The 20032-nt window shown below is 42.4% G+C and overlaps 1 protein-coding gene across 5 annotated transcripts in view; it reads left to right on the top strand.

Annotated features, from left to right (window-relative positions):
- Nucleotides 1-20032, top strand: part of cald1a (caldesmon 1a) — a 93441-nt gene that overhangs the window by 59356 nt on the left and 14053 nt on the right. For 4 of the 5 annotated variants that reach the window (XR_014552500.1, XM_083632334.1, XM_083632332.1 and 1 more), the window contains exons 4-8: nucleotides 3752-4091; nucleotides 4556-4591; nucleotides 6167-6279; nucleotides 8336-8609; nucleotides 13909-14046. Coding sequence is in view for 4 of the 5 variants with exons in the window: in XM_083632334.1 (XP_083488460.1) it covers nucleotides 3752-4091; nucleotides 4556-4591; nucleotides 6167-6279; nucleotides 8336-8609; nucleotides 13909-14046 (901 nt within the window). In the remaining variant the exon portion in view is untranslated. The remainder of the gene's footprint in view (nucleotides 1-3751; nucleotides 4092-4555; nucleotides 4592-6166; nucleotides 6280-8335; nucleotides 8610-13908; nucleotides 14047-20032) is intronic. The other variant, XM_083632335.1, reaches the window with a different exon arrangement.

The following is a 20032-nucleotide window of genomic DNA, read 5'->3' as shown; positions in this document are numbered from 1 at the left end:
ATCTTTCCTTAAATGTCATAATGCTTTGATGTAAACAGACATTGTATGATGATACTGTAGGCTTCTGAGGCTTTTTGAAGAGTATCCACATTTTGGACAAAAAAGTGACACATTCTCGCACAAAATGATTGAAATTAAAACAAACGTTGAGACTTTTTTTTATGAGATTATGTAGCCTAAATCCTAGATTAGCGAAATGATAACACTTGCTGACAGAATATCTTGATATTTCAATAATTAAATTCATATAGTGGCTTTTCCAAGCTGGTTATTGTATATAGCTTTTTGGAATACTGAATGTATACATTATTGTCTATTCATACTGTTTTTTATTTATTATATTGTTACATGTTCTAAGACAAGAGCAAATAAAAGAAAAAATATTTCATCACAAAAAAAAAAAAGGCTTTTTGGAAATGGCTTCACTTGAGTTTCCAGGTCACCCAATACAAGAACTGCACACCACTCACTGGCCAATCCCGGCTCTCGATGCGTGACACCTGATCCATGATCTCATACCTATCCATCAGAAAGATTGTCATGGAAACAAAGCAGCGAAATTCCATGTCCATGCTATTTCATGCTATGAGATCAATGGGCTGGCTTACAGTGGAAGTGGTGGGTCGCTCTGACATCCAGCAGCACAGAAGCGGCTTTGTGGTGGTGAATGTTTCCTCTTTATGAGCTCAGAGATGCATCCTGGGCCCGGCCAACAAGAAGGGGATTGTCCAGGAGGATGCTGAGACCAGACGTAACGCTGGAGAGACCATTGTTGATTGTTCACATGCAGAGATAATGTTTGCCAGATTGTTGGGTCAGAATTTGTTGAGCAGTATATGTGGGAGTTGGGTGGATGGATGGATGGATGGATAGATAGATAGATATATAGATTCATTGGTTTCACTTTCAGTGGTTGGTTGGTTGGTTGGTTGGGGTGCTCATACTTGCAGAAGTAAGAAAGAAATGTACAATGTATCTGCTTTTATAGTGCAGTAGTTCTATAAACAGTAACTAGCTGCTAACTAAACCCATAACAACTGAGTGGGTGTGTAGACCAGTCCAGGAGGCGAATGTCTGTTATTTATAAGTCCAAACATGGGATGCAACAGACATGGGCCTGCTATTCATTTTCAGCCCTGACCAATAGTTGGATTAAAACAGCTTGTGTGGTGGGCCCCCGTCAATAGACCCCAGCAGAGCCACTGATGAGGTACATTGTCTGCATTCCCTGCATACCGGCTAAAGAGCCGACAATGATGTGGCAACCACTCTCTGGAAACTTTGATTTCCTTTCACAATATTTCATTGATTTACTTTTTTTTTTTCCCCACCCCAGGAAAGTTTGCTGAGCATGCATGCATGCTTCTTTTTTGTTTGTTTGTTTGTTTTTTGCTGGACCGAAACAGCGGGGTGAGACGGTAAAGGAGAATTCTGGTATTTTTCAACCTGGCCCCTATTTATTTATTTATTTATTTATTTATTTATTTATTTATTTATTTATTTATTTATTTATTTATTTATTTATTTATTTATTTATTTATTTATTTATTTATTTAGAATTATTTGTTATATTTGTTATACTATAACCCTAAACATACTGTAATAATAATAATAATCTACGAATTTTACGTTCCATGTTCTGTCATCTAAGGCAGGAAGTCACACAGATCCAAGCAAAACATTAATGAGGGTTTCCAACTTCCAATCCATTTAGGTGTTTCAGTGCCCTTGTTAATGTTTTTTGCACCTGTGTTACTTCCTGCCTTTTAGACACAAAGTGGCTGAGTCCACGTAGGCCCTAATTTACTAAACCTTTCATGGGTGCAAAAATGTTGGGCATGTGCAAAACCAATAACATAATCCCTGATTGGTCCCTGAATCCCTGAGACTGCAGGCAAATCCGATTTGTTTCTCAATTCAGATCTTTAAGACAGACTGGTCCGCACTCACTGTTATTTGCAAGATCGGATCTGTGTGTCCAGACATCACCAACCTATCTGCATGGGTTGCTGTGGTAATGACGTAGGCGTCAGTAACTACAGTACGTGCACTGGTGATGCGAAGCATGAGAAACGGTGATCCATCATCTCGGCATCCAAACAATCATCGCGCTGTCAAGTCGCATCAGTAAAAGTAAGAGTAAAGTTAGTAAAAAGTTAGTTATTTTATACAGCTCTCTCTGCTGTGCCGCCATTCTGATGCACCTCTGTGACTCTGGATTTGATGCCGACATTGTGTGTCGCATTGCGAGTGATGCAAAAAGCACTTTGAAATCCTATTTAAGCAACCACAGTGTTGAGTTGAGTTGTGTGAGTTGAGTTGTGTGAGTTGAATGTGTGTGAGTTGAATGTGTTGAACAGTGTTGAGTTGAATGAGACGCATCTGTAGATCTCCGATTGGAATTGCATTTCAAACCATCACCAAATGTGGTTTGGATCCAATTAGCAAAAATCTAATTTCTTTCTAAAATCAATCTGGATACAATCTGGAGATGCCAAAAAATGGGTTTGGGCTGGCAATCTGAACAAGTCCTTAGAGCTGACTTTGAACATTTCAAACTAGGGATGAGGTAGTATATCTAAATTCAATATATCGCAATGCAAAAATGTGACAATACATATCGTGGGGCAATTTTTTTTATCGCAATATTAGCTACATTCTACTCTTCTCTAGTCATCACAAATTACACAGCTTGACTATCACACTCACGAGCTCTCCATCCAAATTTGCACTTTGTAATGACATACCGTATTTAAATTTTCATTTTAGCAAGCCAATTGTATTGCTACTGTAGAAAGGTTTGTGTCTCAGAAATAAGTATATAATTCTACATAATTTGTAAGATTGCAATCTGCACTTTCATAATCTGTAAAAAAAAAAAAAAAAAAAAAAAAAAACCTTGGCCTACTTGTTACCCAAAACACATATTTATTGTCACTAAACCATTATTTATCGCATCATATCGTGGTCATATCGAATTGTGAGCCCCATATCGCGTATCGATATCGCGTATCGCGTATCGATATCGCGTATCGATATCGAACTACTTTATAAAAAAGCCCTGAAAATACTAGATAAAAAACCCCTTTCTCATCACCACTGTCATATCATACGTAAATATGACATGCTAAGTTTTGAGAACTTTAGAAATTTCACCTCTGCCTGTCTAATATACAAAGTTCTACATGGACTGGCGCCGCCTCCTCTTGCTGACTTCATTAAATATCGTTCGACCGCCAACTCGACTCGTGTCACCCGGGCCATCACGAAAAAGGTCTGTGAGGTCCCATTTAGAAAAACTTCCTTTAGTCAGAAGACCTTATCCTTCATGGGAAGCACCTTCTGGAATAATCTACCTCCCTCTATTAGAGAATGCCCTAGTCTCGCCACCTTTAAAGGCCAGTTGAAACTATGGCTCAGATCAAACCAGCAATGTGATCATACTTAACATATCGTCTGTCATGTTTCGTTGCATGCTCTGTGTGTTTTACTCACCTTTTATACTATTAATTTTTTTGTACTATTAATTTTTTTTCTGCTTCAAGATTACATCAACCTGCCATGGGACTACAGGTGGAAACTAGCCCTTGGGCTATAACCTGGCATGTTTACTGTACGGCTGTACTGTTCATCAATGTGCAATGTCCCATTCTTTAAATAAATAAATGAATCTGAATCTGAATCTGAAGCACATTGTCCCATCCCCGTTGCAAGCAAAACAACGTACGACGTGTTTCTCGTCCCTCTGCAGTGGGACAGAGACGGTGTCTGTGAGCAGCTCTTTTGGAGGCGGTGGTGGTGGTGGCGGAGACGAGGAGGAGCAGGCCCTGCTGGAGCGCATGGCCAAACGAGAGGAAAGACGGCAGAAACGCATGAGGGAGGCGCTGGAGAGGCAGAAGGAGCTGGATGCGGGCGTGACAGAGGGCCACGACCCGGAGAGGAACAATGGCCAAGAGGACAGGCCGGCCGTGTACGGCAGGAGGAGAGAGGAGGGGCCAGAGGAGGAGGTCGCGCCCGAGGAGGTAGAAGAGCCGGGAGCGGAGGTGGAAGAGGTGGAGGAGAAGCCGAGAAGGTCTTATCTGAGAGAACAGGTCAGTCGTTTGTTCATTTTCCTAGGGATGCACCGATATGAAAATTTTGGCTGATACCGATAACAATATTAATATTGCTGTTATGGCCGATATCCGATTTGCCAATGTCAATATGATCTGTATAAAAACAAGTTTCTAGGATAATCAAATTTTGTACTTACTGAAAAACACATGTAAACACTGTGAATTTGAAAAAGTAATGTCTTTCTTCTTTCTTTCTTGCCCCCAAAACAATTTGAAAAGCCCATAAATCATATATTTACCACATTGTGTCCTCTCAATATGAAAATGTTACGATACGATGACCGATATTAACATTGCTGTTATTTTGGACCGATACCAATATAAAAATGACTCTGCCAATACTGATATGATTGCCTATATCGTGCATCCCTAATTTTTGCAATTTATTCTCTAATAAGTGACAGTCCCTGCAAATGTCATGACTGTCTCATTATCCATAGGAGTCCACTGAAGAGTCTAAAATGCAAAACAACGAGGTATGGTATGGTATTGATTTATTCACATTGCAGTGTAAGAGTTGATCACCGATCTGCTTTCAAAGAACTGCTATGATCCCCTTTCCTAGGAACTCACTGAGGAAGACACAAATTCAGTAGGCAGTGAGAATTCAAATCAGGGGAAGTCAGCCAATTCAGTGGCTGCAGTAACGGAGGACGATGCAGTAGCATCAGAGGAGGAGGTACAGGAGGACGAATGTATAGATAACACATCCGAGAACATGGCTATGATACTAAGCAATGACACCGAAGAGCATCAGGAGGTATCTGAGATACCGCACTCAGAGGATAATGAGGTATCTGACGTGTGGTAAGAGTTTTTGTAGAGGTGTGACGCGCTGCACAGAAAGTCAGACTGGCTAACTTCAACGTCTTAAAGCAACTTTACTTTGTTTATGAAGGGAACAGAATTCATCTTAAAGTTTCCTCAGACCAAGAGCTGACACAGTTAGCTATTAAAATTTTCTCCTTGGACCTTCTCTTACTGTATGTGACTTGAGAAGCACATTTATAGACAGAATTCATTGGAATCCTTTCGAAACTCAACCCAAAATTTACTCGATCTCTGAAATGAAATAAAAAAAGGCTATCTTGTTCCGGGGGCCAAGTCAGAGTTGGCGATTAAAAACCCGTCCGGGCCAGACGTTGAAATTACCCAGACACCCCGTGTGGTCACAGTGTGGTTTGCACCGACGCGGACCGGTGGTAACCGAGCCGACGTTTTATGAGGTGTGGTCGGCGGCCGCGCGGTCGGACTTTTAATAAGGTTTAATGCTCCGCTCCGCAGAGTGGTCACACAGCACATTCATGGTCACAGTGTCTCTCTGCATGTCTTCCACCTCGGCAGCAACAGTTCACATTACACAGACTCCGCTCCAAAAGACTCTTAACTATAGGGGAGGAATCAAGTCATTTGAAATATGGTCACTGCAAAGGGGACATCGCAAGTAGATCATCGAGCCCTGTATACGTATTGGGGTTATACGCACATGGCAATTATGAACTGTAAGACTTGAATTATGCTTCTGAGGAAGGTAAGCAGTGAGAGCCAATATGATAAGAGGGTGCAGGAAAGTGCTATGAAATATATATATAGTTTTATGACACTCACTCCCGGGGTGATCACATGTTAGCAAATCCTCCGCCAGTAGTAATTCTGGAGTGGACGCTGCGTTATGTGATGTTCTGTGTTATTTTATTTTGGGTGTGGTGTGCTCTCTCTCTCTCCCTCTCTCTCTCTTACTCTCTCCCTCTCTCTCTCTTACTCTCTCCCTCTCTCTCACCACCGTGTGAAGCCACCTTTCAGAATGCCGTGACATCACGGGCTAGACCCCGCCCCCTTCAGCCAACCAGCCACCAGCTGGCTTTTGTTCACTCTCACTGTGCTTGTGTGTGTGTGTGTGTGTGTGTGTGTGTGTGTGTGTGTGTGTGTGTGTGTGTGTGTGTGTGTGTGTGTGTGTGTGTGTGTGTGTGTGTGTCTGTGTGTGTGTGTGTGTGTGTGTGTGTGTGTGTGTGTGTGTGTGTGTCTGTGTGTGTGTGTGTGTGTGCGTGCAGGTGGATGAGAGAGGCGGGGCCCAGGACGAGAAGGAGGGGCAGAGGAAGCAGAACGGAGGCCTGCATGAGGAGACTCCTCCCAAACAGCACAGGAAACCCGAGAGGACCCTCAGGTACACACAACACACACCAAGCCACCTGCTGCCAAATCCAGGTTACCAGGGGTTCTGAATTATGCATACAGCTCCACCCCCCTTCCCTCAAAAACAATATTCCTGTGATTCGTCTTGCATTTTGTTGCCAGCAAAGAGGGGAGGGCATTGATACCTGAATGTCCTCAATCAGTATTGCTTCATCTCATACTGCATACTCAGTTGACTCCACTTGACCCAGCCGTGTGTAAAAGAGGAAAAGTACTGTAGCAACTTAATAAGGTCAGCTGGAAAGATCAAGCTAGCGAGCTACTATCAGTCTCTGTTACATTCCAAAATGAGATATCCCCCACATTGGGGAAAAAAGACACGTTCTTACAAAATGATCGCTTTCATAAAATCCCCCCAAAATGCGGTATTTTCTTATAGTAAGCAAATCCTGGCTTGACACGTTTCCAGGCCAAATCATTTAGGATTTTTAGGGGGGGGGTTTGGGGCATTTTTGCCTTTATTGGATAGGACAGCTAGTTAGGCAGGAAAGGTGGGGAGAGAGAGAGGATGATGTGGCAAAGGACCATGGGTCGGATTCGAACCCGGGTCGGCCACGCAAAGGACTAAGCCTTAATTGTACACATCAAATACAGTGGTAAAACCATCTATAAGACATTGGACAGAGACAGGGATAGAACAACCAAGTCCAGGACTTATTTCCATCGTGGTCCCTGATGGGCCATCTGTCGAACCCTGCCCAACAAGGTGATGACGTGTGCTGTCATTCGACGAAGAGGTGGGCGACTTACAATAACAACCTGCCACATTAACACAACAATCTATTTAGCCTTGCTTTATATTAAAAGGGAGCAAGTGGGCAATGTTTGTTTGTCTGTTTGTTTGTTTAAATGTTTGTGCTGGCCACAGCTATGCCGTTTTACGTGCGATTGGGCTCAAACTTTCAGGGGGTGTAAAGAGCACCCATGTGGGTGACCTGACAGAGCCGGATATTTAATTACAGTAGGTGATTGCCCTATTTGCCTAATGATGTGATGTCGTCAGTGATAATGTCATCAGTAATGATGTCATCATCAGTGGTAATGTCACCAGTGATGTCATCCGTGATGATGTCATCAGTGATGTCATCCTTCCTGAGTGAGGCTATTATAAGCTCTGTGATGATGTCATCAGTGATGATGTCATCAGTGATGTCATCAGTCTGAGGCTATATAAGCGATGGGAGAGTAGGGAGAATCAGCTAATTACCTAATGATGTGATGTCATCAGTGATGATGTCATCAGGTATGATGTCATCAGTGATGTCATAAGGGGCACACACACACACACACACACACACACACACACACACACACACTGATGATGTCATCAGGGATGTCATAAGGGGGCACACACACACAAACAAGGAGACATTGTGACATCATAAGACTGATTATGTCATTAGTGATGTCATAAGGGGGAACACACATACAGTACACACACCCATGTACACATGTAAACTTAAGGGCAATAACATTTTTTGAGCAACACATACACACACACTGCGAGCTGCGGGTGAGTACGCGCAGCGGCTGAGCTGCATATGCGAGCTGCAGGACCAGCTCGCCGAGCTGCAGGGCGGTCGATGCGCGGCCGAGCTAGCGAGCCAGTGCAGCGGGCGAGCCTAGGAATCGAGCGCGCGAGATGCCTAGTATTTACAAATATGCAATACATACTGTAGTGAGATAAATATGCTAAAAAGTAAAATATAAGTACAATTCAAATGGCAGCATCTGTTTGACCATTTTCATATAAACCTGTGTGGGTTCTGCACTTTCTTAGTGTCAACAGGCAGTTTGTTCCACTCGGTGGCACCAGCATAAATAAAAGAGTCCTTCTTGTATCATATGTCAGTGTTTACCTGTGCGTCAACCAGCTTTGCTTGCCGCTTCTCTTCTGTTTGCCTGTGACCTGAATGCACAGTATATGTGTGCTCTGACCCGGATGTGTGTGTGTGTGTGTGTGTGTGTGTGTGTGTGTGTGTGTGTGTGTGTGTGTGTGTGTGTGTGTGTGTGTGTGTGTGTCCCAGCCGTGGCAGCGTGCGTTCCCCCGAGGTGTCTGCCGGGGGCGACGATCAGGACGACTCGGCCGCCCGCCTGGAGGCAGAGCTGAAGCTGGAGGAACTGAAGCGACGCAGAGACGAGGCGGAAAGCGAGGAGTTTGAGAAGATGAGGCAGAAGCAGCAGGAGAGCGAGGTCGAGCTGGAGGAGCTGAAGAGGAAGAGGGAGGAGAGGAGGAAGGTGCTGGAGGAGGAGGAGAGGCAGAAGAAACAAGAGGATGACGAGAGGAAAGCCAGAGAGGAGGTGAGAGAGAGGGGAGAGAGGAGAGGGAAGGAGCACTGCTCCCTGTTTGTGGATGACTTTTGATCTCTGGAGCTCTTGGTCTATCTCTATTTGGGGTTGCTTTTTTTTTAAATCTTTTTTAAGCCTTATTTTTTCTCATTATTCCCTTTCTTTTTGTTTTGAGCTTTGCCTTTCACATACAAACACACTCACATTTTTCATAACACTGCTTTCTTTTATTTATTGTCTTTTCATACAAATAGTATACATACAAACCCCTGCACACATATACAGGCACACATATCTATAGACAAAGCATAATAACAATAATAACCCTAATAGCATAAAATAAATTAAGAGGGGGGGTAAAATAAAATAAAATCTATGACCACATTTTTATTATTTTCATATGTTTCCATAACATAATAGAATAATGGATAGAAAACAGTACATAAACAGTACATAAACCGAAACAAGATATTTACTGTTGCACATGTTTATGTAATTTATAAACTATAAATCAAATTATTATCAATTATCAATTTCCGCAATGTCCCTTCTTGGCCTATATTACTTTATGTTGTTTGTCTTTGCCTATTATTTTTGATATGTCATATTATTGTATCAAGAGTATATTCAACATTTTTTACAGATTTTTTACAGATTTGACATATGGATAAATGTGCATTCCAAAAAGATATCCACCATTACAAAAGGCATATTACGTACAGGCTTTATAATTGTATGTAACAACCCTCATCTCTTCCTCTCACTACGTTCATGTAGTTCATGTTTAGCCTTTACACCTGCCTGAGCTAAAACCCATGCGTCACCTTGGTACTAGCGGCGCCGTGGCATTATCTCGCCATCCTTCACTGTTATCGTGACTCGACCCATTTGGGTCAGCACTCGTAACTCATGAAAGTCATTCCTTTCTCCCCCCCTTTTATAATGACCTCATGCTTATGTTTCACAAACGCGATAACCTCCTCCTTTCTGCGTGTTCCAATTTGTGCTCGGCGGCGCGTCATTCGTTTCCCCTTTCAAACGCTCACACCGTGGCCGAGCATTCGCACTGTTAGCCCTTTGTTGATCTTGGCTCTGAACACCGCGGCCCGTCTCTCTCTATCTGCCCCTGCTCTCGTCTTGTGTGACGTTAATGAGGCCTTGTGGTTTGTAATTAAAAGATGGCCCAGAGATACAGAGAGACTAATTAACCAAGACAAGACTGCTGGAGAGGGCGGATATACTGTCAGTTTTACCAGCCCTCTTCTGAATACAGTACATGGTTCAAATGGTTCATAATAATTGTTTAAAAAAAACTGTTGTTAGTCTGCATTTCCCGAGCTTTCCAACAGGGCTTTTGCTCCTGGCAGTCACTGTAAATAAGAATTTGCTCAGAGTAATTACATTTGCTCATGGACAGCCTCATTGGATAATTAAGTACCGTAAATTTCGGACTATAAGCCGCGGCTTTTTCCCCGTTTTTTGGCCCTGCGGCTTATATAACGGTGCGGCTTATCTATGGATTTTTTCGAGGAAAAAAAAAAAAAAAAAAACTGAATTCTCTCTTCTTTAGCACTCTTTCTAACTATAAATCCACTTCTGTTTTAATTTCCTCTCTTGCCCTCTTTTCACCACACCGCGGACACTGTGTGCACTGTAAAAAAAAACACAGGTGGTGTTGTGTTATGTTGTTTTGTTGAAATGTTAATAAATGGGAGCTTCCTCAAACAGCCATCTCTTTCCCGACAATCCCCTCTGTGCATGAACCCTTACATATGGTAATTAAACATTAAAACACAATTAAAAAAAAAAAAAAAAACATTAAAACACCTGCGGCTTATAGTCCGGTGCGGCTTATATATGTAACAAACAGGCAATTTTGCTGCTGCGGCTTATACTCCGGTGCGGCTTATAGTGCGGAAATTATGGTAAATCAAATTTGAAATGGGCATCTATCCTGTATTTGTTACATTTGTTGTCTGGGTGCACTTTCTATATTGGTTTCTGGTTATATTGGTGATTCTGGAATTTAAAGCAATAATCTGCAACATTTTCATATGAATAGATTTCCATTTTCTTATTCTCTATCACTGATTGATATAGCATAATAGTGATTGAACCTATACCCAATTCATGAAAGATTTATCATTTGTGTTTCTAAATGTCTGGTCTGGTAGTTCTTTCCATGAAAAAAGTCCTATACAGGATGTGATGAAAAACGTCCTCTGGAATACAGGATGTGATGAAAAAAGTCCAGATTCCCACGACTATCTGTATTGTAGGTTAGAGAGATAACAGACTATCTGTATTGTAGGTTAGAGAGATAACAGACTATCTGTATTGTAGGTTAGAGAGATAACAGACTATCTGTATTGTAGGTTAGAGAGATAACAGACTATCTGTATTGTAGGTTAGAGAGATAACAGACTATCTGTATTGTAGGTTAGAGAGATAACAGACTATCTGTATTGTAGGTTAGAGAGATAACAGACTATCTGTATTGTAGGTTAGAGAGATAACAGACTATCTGTATTGTAGGTTAGAGAGATAACAGACTATCTGTATTGTAGGTTAGAGAGATAACAGACTATCTGTATTGTAGGTTAGAGAGATAACAGACTATCTGTATTGTAGGTTAGAGAGATAACAGACTATCTGTATTGTAGGTTAGAGAGATAACAGACTATCTGTATTGTAGGTTAGAGAGATAACAGACTATCTGTATTGTAGGTTAGAGAGATAACAGACTATCTGTATTGTAGGTTAGAGAGATAACAGACTATCTGTATTGTAGGTTAGAGAGATAACAGACTATCTGTATTGTAGGTTAGAGAGATAACAGACTATCTGTATTGTAGGTTAGAGAGATAACAGACTATCTGTATTGTAGGTTAGAGAGATAACAGACTATCTGTATTGTAGGTTAGAGAGATAACAGACTATCTGTATTGTAGGTTAGAGAGATAACAGACTATCTGTATTGTAGGTTAGAGAGATAACAGACTATCTGTATTGTAGGTTAGAGAGATAACAGACTATCTGTATTGTAGGTTAGAGAGATAACAGACTATCTGTATTGTAGGTTAGAGAGATAACAGACTATCTGTATTGTAGGTTAGAGAGATAACAGACTATCTGTATTGTAGGTTAGAGAGATAACAGACTATCTGTATTGTAGGTTAGAGAGATAACAGACTATCTGTATTGTAGGTTAGAGAGATAACAGACTATCTGTATTGTAGGTTAGAGAGATAACAGACTATCTGTATTGTAGGTTAGAGAGATAACAGACTATCTGTATTGTAGGTTAGAGAGATAACAGACTATCTGTATTGTAGGTTAGAGAGATAACAGACTATCTGTATTGTAGGTTAGAGAGATAACAGACTATCTGTATTGTAGGTTAGAGAGATAACAGACTATCTGTATTGTAGGTTAGAGAGATAACAGACTATCTGTATTGTAGGTTAGAGAGATAACAGACTATCTGTATTGTAGGTTAGAGAGATAACAGACTATCTGTATTGTAGGTTAGAGAGATAACAGACTATCTGTATTGTAGGTTAGAGAGATAACAGACTATCTGTATTGTTGGTTAGGGAGATAACAGACTATCTGTATTGTAGGTTAGAGATATAACAGACTATCTGTATTGTAGGTTAGAGAGATAACAGACTATCTGTATTGTAGGTTAGAGAGATAACAGACTATCTGTATTGTAGGTTAGAGAGATAACGGACTATCTGTATTGTAGGTTAGGGAGATAACAGACTATCTGTATTGTAGGTTAGAGAGATAACAGACTATCTGTATTGTAGGTTAGAGAGATAACAGACTATCTGTATTGTAGGTTAGAGAGATAACAGACTATCTGTATTGTAGGTTAGAGAGATAACAGACTATCTGTATTGTAGGTTAGAGAGATAACGGACTATCTGTATTGTAGGTTAGGGAGATAACAGACTATCTGTATTGTAGGTTAGAGAGATAACAGACTATCTGTATTGTAGGTTAGAGAGATAACAGACTATCTGTATTGTAGGTTAGAGAGATAACAGACTATCTGTATTGTTGGTTAGAGAGATAACAGACTATCTGTATTGTTGGTTAGAGAGATAACAGACTATCTGTATTGTAGGTTAGAGAGATAACAGACTATCTGTATTGTAGGTTAGAGAGATAACAGGGAAACTATGATCAAAACAGTCATTCTTCTACATTCTCTAACTGTTTAACTTCTTCAAAATGAAATAATGGTGATGTTTAATAATTTATCCATTTGCTGGAGCCCCCTCAAGGACCCCGGGTGGTTCCCGGAGCCCATGTTGAGAACCATTGCTCTAATATGTAAATGTGTCTGTCTTTCTCAGGAGGAGAACCACTGCTCTCATGTGTCTGTCTTCCTCAGGAGGAGAACCACTGCTCTAATGTAAATGTGTCTGTCTTCCTCAGACGGAGAACCACTGCTCTAATGTAAATGTGTCTGTCTTCCTCAGACGGAGAACCACTGCTCTAATGTAAATGTGTCTGTCTTCCTCAGACGGAGAACCACTACTCTCATGTAAATGTCTGTGTTCCTCAGGAGGAGAACCACTACTCTAATGTAAATGTCTTTCTTCCTCAGGAGGAGAACACTACTCTCATGTAAATGTGTCTGTGTTCCTCAGGAGGAGAACCACTGCTCTAATGTAAATGTCTGTCTTCCTCAGGAGGAGAACCACTACGCTAATGTAAATGCCTGTCTTCCTCAGGAGGAGAACCACTACCCTAATGTAAATGTATGTCTTCCTCAGGAGGAGAACCACTACTCTAATGTAAATGCCTGTCTTCCTCAGGAGGAGAACACTACTCTCATGTAAATGTGTCTGTCTTCCTCAGGAGGAGAACCACTGCTCTAATGTAAATGTGTCCGTGTTCCTCAGGAGGAGAACCACTGCTCTAATGTAAATGTGTCTGTGTTCCTCAGGAGGAGAACCACTACTCTAATGTAAATGTGTCTGTCTTCCTCAGGAGGAGAACCACTACTCTAATGTAAATGTGTCTGTGTTCCTCAGGAGGAGAACCACTGCTCTAATGTAAATGTGTGTTCCTCAGGAGGAGAACCACTACTCTAATGTAAATGTGTCTGTCTTCCTCAGGAGGAGAACCACTACTCTAATGTAAATGTGTCTGTGTTCCTCAGGAGGAGAACCACTGCTCTAATGTAAATGTGTCTGTGTTCCTCAGGAGGAGAACCACTACTCTCATGTAAATGTCTGTCTTCCTCAGAAGGAGAGTCAGTGCTCTAATGCAAATGTGTCTGTTCCTTCCTCAGGAGGAGAAGAGGAAGATGAAGGACGAGATAGAGCGGAGGAGGGCAGAGGCTGCTGAGAAGAGACAGAAGGTGGAAGACACCTTGGACGGGGAGGGCAAGCCCTTCAAGTGTGTCAGCCCTCGAGGCTCCTCTCTGAAGGTCAGTCTCAAAAACACTAGGCTGACTGCCTGGAGGCAGGCTGCGGGGATAAGCTCTGCCATTGGCTCCGACCATTTCATTCGGAGCGAAGGGAAATCCCTGGCAAGTTTTGCTTGGTACTTCCAGTGGATGGTTGTAAAGATAGCAAACGGGGATAGGCCCCGTGTCCACAGAAAGCATTTTTTTAATAGCGGAGCGCTTTGGATATCATGTCCAGAGCGCTCCGCCCAAAAACACACGAGAGTGCTGAAACAGCAGGAGTGGTGCTGGGAAGAGGATCCCTCCTAGTGTGTCTTTACCATAGAGAATGAATTGCAGAAAGGCTCTGGCAGCTCAACAAAGCTCTCTGTGGACACATAGTCTGGCAAGCGACACTACAAAAACACTAATCATAATTATTCCATCCCTAGAAAATCGTTATTCTGGAAGCAACGGTCTTACGATGACATCACTATAATATTATATTCTAATAGGCTATACTTTCATGCTAAAACTCATTTTGTAAGAGTGGTTGTTTGCTTTAAACGGGAACTATCTCATTCTTCAGCTGCATTTCGATGTATTTACCAAAAAATACTGCGCCCGTGCCGTATATTGTCTGCCTGCGTGTGAATGCTGTCCATCACAGAATCACCATCACCGTAATAATCCTCCAGAACCTGCAGATCTCATCTCACTCCGGCACTCCGGCAAAGCTCAAGCAAACATTCAAAGTATTTGAAGAGATTAATAATCCTTCTGCAACTCATTCCGTCTCTCGTCTCTTTGAGTCGTGTGCTGACATTTTAAAGTGTAGCGCTGTTTGTCAGTCGTCCCTTTCTGCACGCACACATGAGGGAGACTGCAGCCCCACACGGCTCAGCATGTCGCGCCTCCCAAAGAGAGATGTTTGTCATGGCGGACGGAGGGACGTTTAATCAACTCCGATGTGAATAAATGTTTCCAGTGTCGCCTAAAGCCAACTCCCACGCGCCGAGAAGCAAGGGGGCTTTTCAGCCAGTGGAGAAAATGTCTTTAGTGACAGTTAGCAGTAATATCCATCTGGACCCTTCCAAGTGAGACTGCAGCCTTGAGGCTTGCTCTAATGGTTTACGAGCTGTGAGCTGATTATATTTAGGGTTTTGTTGCTTGTTTGTTTGTTGTTTGTTTGTTTGTGGTCTTGATTTTGTAAATAATGTTGTTCAACTTTAACCCTTCACCCCACCCCCATGGCCTCACAGACACAGCTTTACTTTGTCGTCATGTTCACTGTAGGTACAGCTCTGTGTGTGTGTGTGTGTGTGTGTGTGTGTGTGTGTGTGTGTGTGTGTGTGTGTGTGTGCGTGCGTGCGTGCGCGCGTGGATGTGTGTGTCTCCATCTGGCCGTGTCTGCATACTATCTGCTGTGTGCATCTGCCTGTTTTATATTTCATACTCTTCAGAGTTATGAATGAATTGTTGCGTTGCAGTGTTGTAAATGGTGTGTTTTTGTGTGTTTGTTCAACACAGTATTACCACATTATTACTTATTTGGATTGCATGTAGTTCTGTGCTGTTTGCCTGCCTCCAGTGTGTGCTTAATAATCCTCCAGTTTTAGAGACATTTGTTATTGTAGCATGCAAATAAATACATGCCATGCATGGAAAGCCACTCATGTCCACAGTAAAAAATACAAATAAAAAACACACAACTAAAACAGAATTGCGATTTGCTTGGCTTTTCCTATTTCTACTTAATTTGTGCTTTTCTATGTTCCATTTTTGTTTTGCGTGGGATCCATGACCCTTAAATACTTTGAAACCTGTCAAAAGCAGTATTATGATTTCCAAAAGACATGTGTGCCATGTTGCAATATGCTGACTGATGTCATAATGCCTCGCTATCAGCAGGCACCATCCCAGTGGTACACAAGGTCCCAGAGGCTGGCCTCAGTGTTCTCAGCAGTAAAGCAGTATAATACTGTAGATAAGGCAAAGGACAGAGGCTGGCCTCAGTGTTCTCAGCAGTAAAGCAGTATAATACTGTAGATAAGGCAAAGGACAGAGGCTGGCCTCAGTGTTCTCAGCAGTAAAGCAGTATAATACTGTAGATAAGGCAAAGGACAGAGGCTGGCCTCAGTGTTCTCAGCCGTAAAGCAGTATAATACTGTAGATAAGGCAAAGGACAGAGGCTGGCCTCAGTGTTCTCAGCAGTAAAGCAGTATAATACTGTAGATAAGGCAAAGGACAGAGGCTGGCCTCAGTGTTCTCAGCAGTAAAGCAGTATAATACTGTTGATAAAACAAAGGACAGAGGCTGGCCTCAGTGTTCTCAGCAGTAAAGCAGTATAATACTGTAGATAAGGCAAAGGACAGAGGCTGGCCTCAGTGTTCTCAGCAGTAAAGCAGTATAATACTGTAGATAAGGCAAAGGACAGAGGCTGGCCTCAGTGTTCTCAGCAGTAAAGCAGTATAATACTGTAGATAAGGCAAAGGACAGAGGCTGGCCTCAGTGTTCTCAGCAGTAAAGCAGTATAATACTGTAGATAAAACAAAGGACAGAGGCTGGCCTCAGTGTTCTCAGCAGTAAAGCAGTATAATACTGTAGATAAGGCAAAGGACAGAGGCTGGCCTCAGTGTTCTCAGCCGTAAAGCAGTATAATACTGTAGATAAGGCAAAGGACAGAGGCTGGCCTCAGTGTTCTCAGCAGTAAAGCAGTATAATACTGTAGATAAGGCAAAGGACAGAGGCTGGCCTCAGTGTTCTCAGCCGTAAAGCAGTATAATACTGTAGATAAGGCAAAGGACAGAGGCTGGCCTCAGTGTTCTCAGCAGTAAAGCAGTATAATACTGTAGATAAGGCAAAGGACAGAGGCTGGCCTCAGTGTGCTCAGCAGTAAAGCAGTATAATACTGTAGATAAAACAAAGGACAGAGGCTGGCCTCAGTGTTCTCAGCAGTAAAGCAGTATAATACTATAGATAAGGCAAAGGACAGAGGCTGGCCTCAGTGTTCTCAGCAGTAAAGCAGTATAATACTGTAGATAAAACAAAGGACAGAGGCTGGCCTCAGTGTTCTCAGCAGTAAAGCAGTATAATACTGTAGATAAGGCAAAGGACAGAGGCTGGCCTCAGTGTTCTCAGCAGTAAAGCAGTATAATACTGTAGATAAAACAAAGGACAGAGGCTGGCCTCAGTGTTCTCAGCAGTAAAGCAGTATAATACTGTAGATAAGGCAAAGGACAGAGGCTGGCCTCAGTGTTCTCAGCAGTAAAGCAGTATAATAGTGTAGATAAGGCAAAGGACAGAGGCTGGCCTCAGTGTTCTCAGCAGTAAAGCAGTATAATACTGTAGATAAGGCAAAGGACAGAGGCTGGCCTCAGTGTTCTCAGCAGTAAAGCAGTATAATACTGTAGATAAGGCAAAGGACAGAGGCTGGCCTCAGTGTTCTCAGCAGTAAAGCAGTATAATACTGTAGATAAAACAAAGGACAGAGGCTGGCCTCAGTGTTCTCAGCAGTAAAGCAGTATAATACTGTAGATAAGGCAAAGGACAGAGGCTGGCCTCAGTGTTCTCAGCAGTAAAGCAGTATAATACTGTAGATAAGGCAAAGGACAGAGGCTGGCCTCAGTGTTCTCAGCAGTAAAGCAGTATAATACTGTAGATAAGGCAAAGGACAGAGGCTGGCCTCAGTGTTCTCAGCAGTAAAGCAGTATAATACTGTAGATAAGCCAAAGGACAGAGGCTGGCCTCAGTGTGCTCAGCAGTAAAGCAGTATAATACTGTAGATAAGCCAAAGGACAGAGGCTGGCCTCAGTGTTCTCAGCAGTAAAGCAGTATAATACTGTAGATAAGGCAAAGGACAGAGGCTGGCCTCAGTGTTCTCAGCAGTAAAGCAGTATAATACTGTAGATAAGGCAAAGGACAGAGGCTGGCCTCAGTGTTCTCAGCAGTAACGCAGTATAATACTGTAGATAAGGCAAAGGACAGAGGCTGGCCTCAGTGTTCTCAGCAGTAAAGCAGTATAATACTGTAGATAAGGCAAAGGACAGAGGCTGGCCTCAGTGTTCTCAGCCGTAAAGCAGTATAATACTGTAGATAAGGCAAAGGACAGAGGCTGGCCTCAGTGTTCTCAGCAGTAAAGCAGTATAATACTGTAGATAAGGCAAAGGACAGAGGCTGGCCTCAGTGTTCTCAGCAGTAAAGCAGTATAATACTGTAGATAAGGCAAAGGACAGAGGCTGGCCTCAGTGTTCTCAGCAGTAAAGCAGTATAATACTGTAGATAAAACAAAGGACAGAGGCTGGCCTCAGTGTTCTCAGCAGTAAAGCAGTATAATACTGTAGATAAGGCAAAGGACAGAGGCTGGCCTCAGTGTGCTCAGCAGTAAAGCAGTATAATACTGTAGATAAGGCAAAGGACAGAGGCTGGCCTCAGTGTTCTCAGCAGTAAAGCAGTATAATACTATAGATAAGGCAAAGGACAGAGGCTGGCCTCAGTGTTCTCAGCAGTAAAGCAGTATAATACTGTAGATAAGGCAAAGGACAGAGGCTGGCCTCAGTGTTCTCAGCAGTAAAGCAGTATAATACTGTAGATAAGGCAAAGGACAGAGGCTGGCCTCAGTGTGCTCAGCAGTAAAGCAGTATAATACTGTAGATAAGGCAAAGGACAGAGGCTGGCCTCAGTGTTCTCAGCAGTAAAGCAGTATAATACTATAGATAAGGCAAAGGACAGAGGCTGGCCTCAGTGTTCTCAGCAGTAAAGCAGTATAATACTGTAGATAAGGCAAAGGACAGAGGCTGGCCTCAGTGTTCTCAGCAGTAAAGCAGTATAATACTGTAGATAAGGCAAAGGACAGAGGCTGGCCTCAGTGTTCTCAGCAGTAAAGCAGTATAATACTGTAGATAAGGCAAAGGACAGAGGCTGGCCTCAGTGTTCTCAGCCGTAAAGCAGTATAATACTGTAGATAAGGCAAAGGACAGAGGCTGGCCTCAGTGTTCTCAGCAGTAAAGCAGTATAATACTGTAGATAAGGCAAAGGACAGAGGCTGGCCTCAGTGTTCTCAGCAGTAAAGCAGTATAATACTGTAGATAAGGCAAAGGACAGAGGGACAGTGGGAAGGACTGGCTGTGGGGATGCAGGGAAGCGATTAGGGTTAACAGGATTACTGTAACCGCGTTCGGACAGCTACAGCTCTTTAAAACGTGTCTGAGAATGGGGAATTTCCTGTCGGCGAGTATTTTGGGAACTCCCACATTCAGTAGCCGAGAGCGAGAGAGGGGAGAGAGGGCTTTTTCTGCTCTTCTTTATTTCTGTCTGTTTAAGGGTTTTTTGTGACTGTCTAAGGAATGATTGCATTGGCCAACTTTTAGACTTTTTATCGTATATCATAAACAACCCTCGGAGATTCCCACAGTCCAAAGGCAGACATAGAAAATAAAGGGCCTGGTGTGTTTTTTCTGTGTGTGTGCGTGCGTGCGTGCGTGTGTCATTCAGCTGCGCTCTGCATAGAGGGAACAGTCAGTCACATTGTGTGTAGCTGGTCATTTTGTCCATGAGGGTCTGCGAATGAAGGTAGAGAGAGTGATAGTGTTAGTGATAGTAGTGACACCATGGCAAAACTGCTCCAAATGACATCATTATGACATAATTTGGACCGGGAAGTTCTGCGAATGAATGGGGAGCTCTCGGTCCAGGCAAGATGGATGGAAGTTAAACATTGCTCATTTGCATAATGTATACTACAGATTTTATAATGATACAAAGCTGGTTGAAAATCAGCAAAGTGGCTGTTTAATAAGGATATGAAGAGGCTCATTTTTTCCAAAGGAGAAAATGAGATATCCACCTGAAAAAATTAAGGCCAAATCCTCCAAAGATTATTATTGGTGAGAAAGGAGAAAGTTATGCATTATGCTTGTTAAGTTATGAATCATCCTCGGACCAATAGTTTTTGAGGATAGAATCACGTGTGTTGAGAATCTTCACTTGCAAAAAAGAGCTGATGGAAAAGCTCTTTTTTCCCTTAAAA

Source organism: Poromitra crassiceps (assembly GCF_964638095.1).
Source record: "Poromitra crassiceps genome assembly, chromosome: 2".
Classification (NCBI taxonomy): Eukaryota; Metazoa; Chordata; class Actinopteri; order Beryciformes; family Melamphaidae; genus Poromitra; species Poromitra crassiceps.
This window is presented reverse-complemented; position numbering and strand designations above follow the sequence as displayed.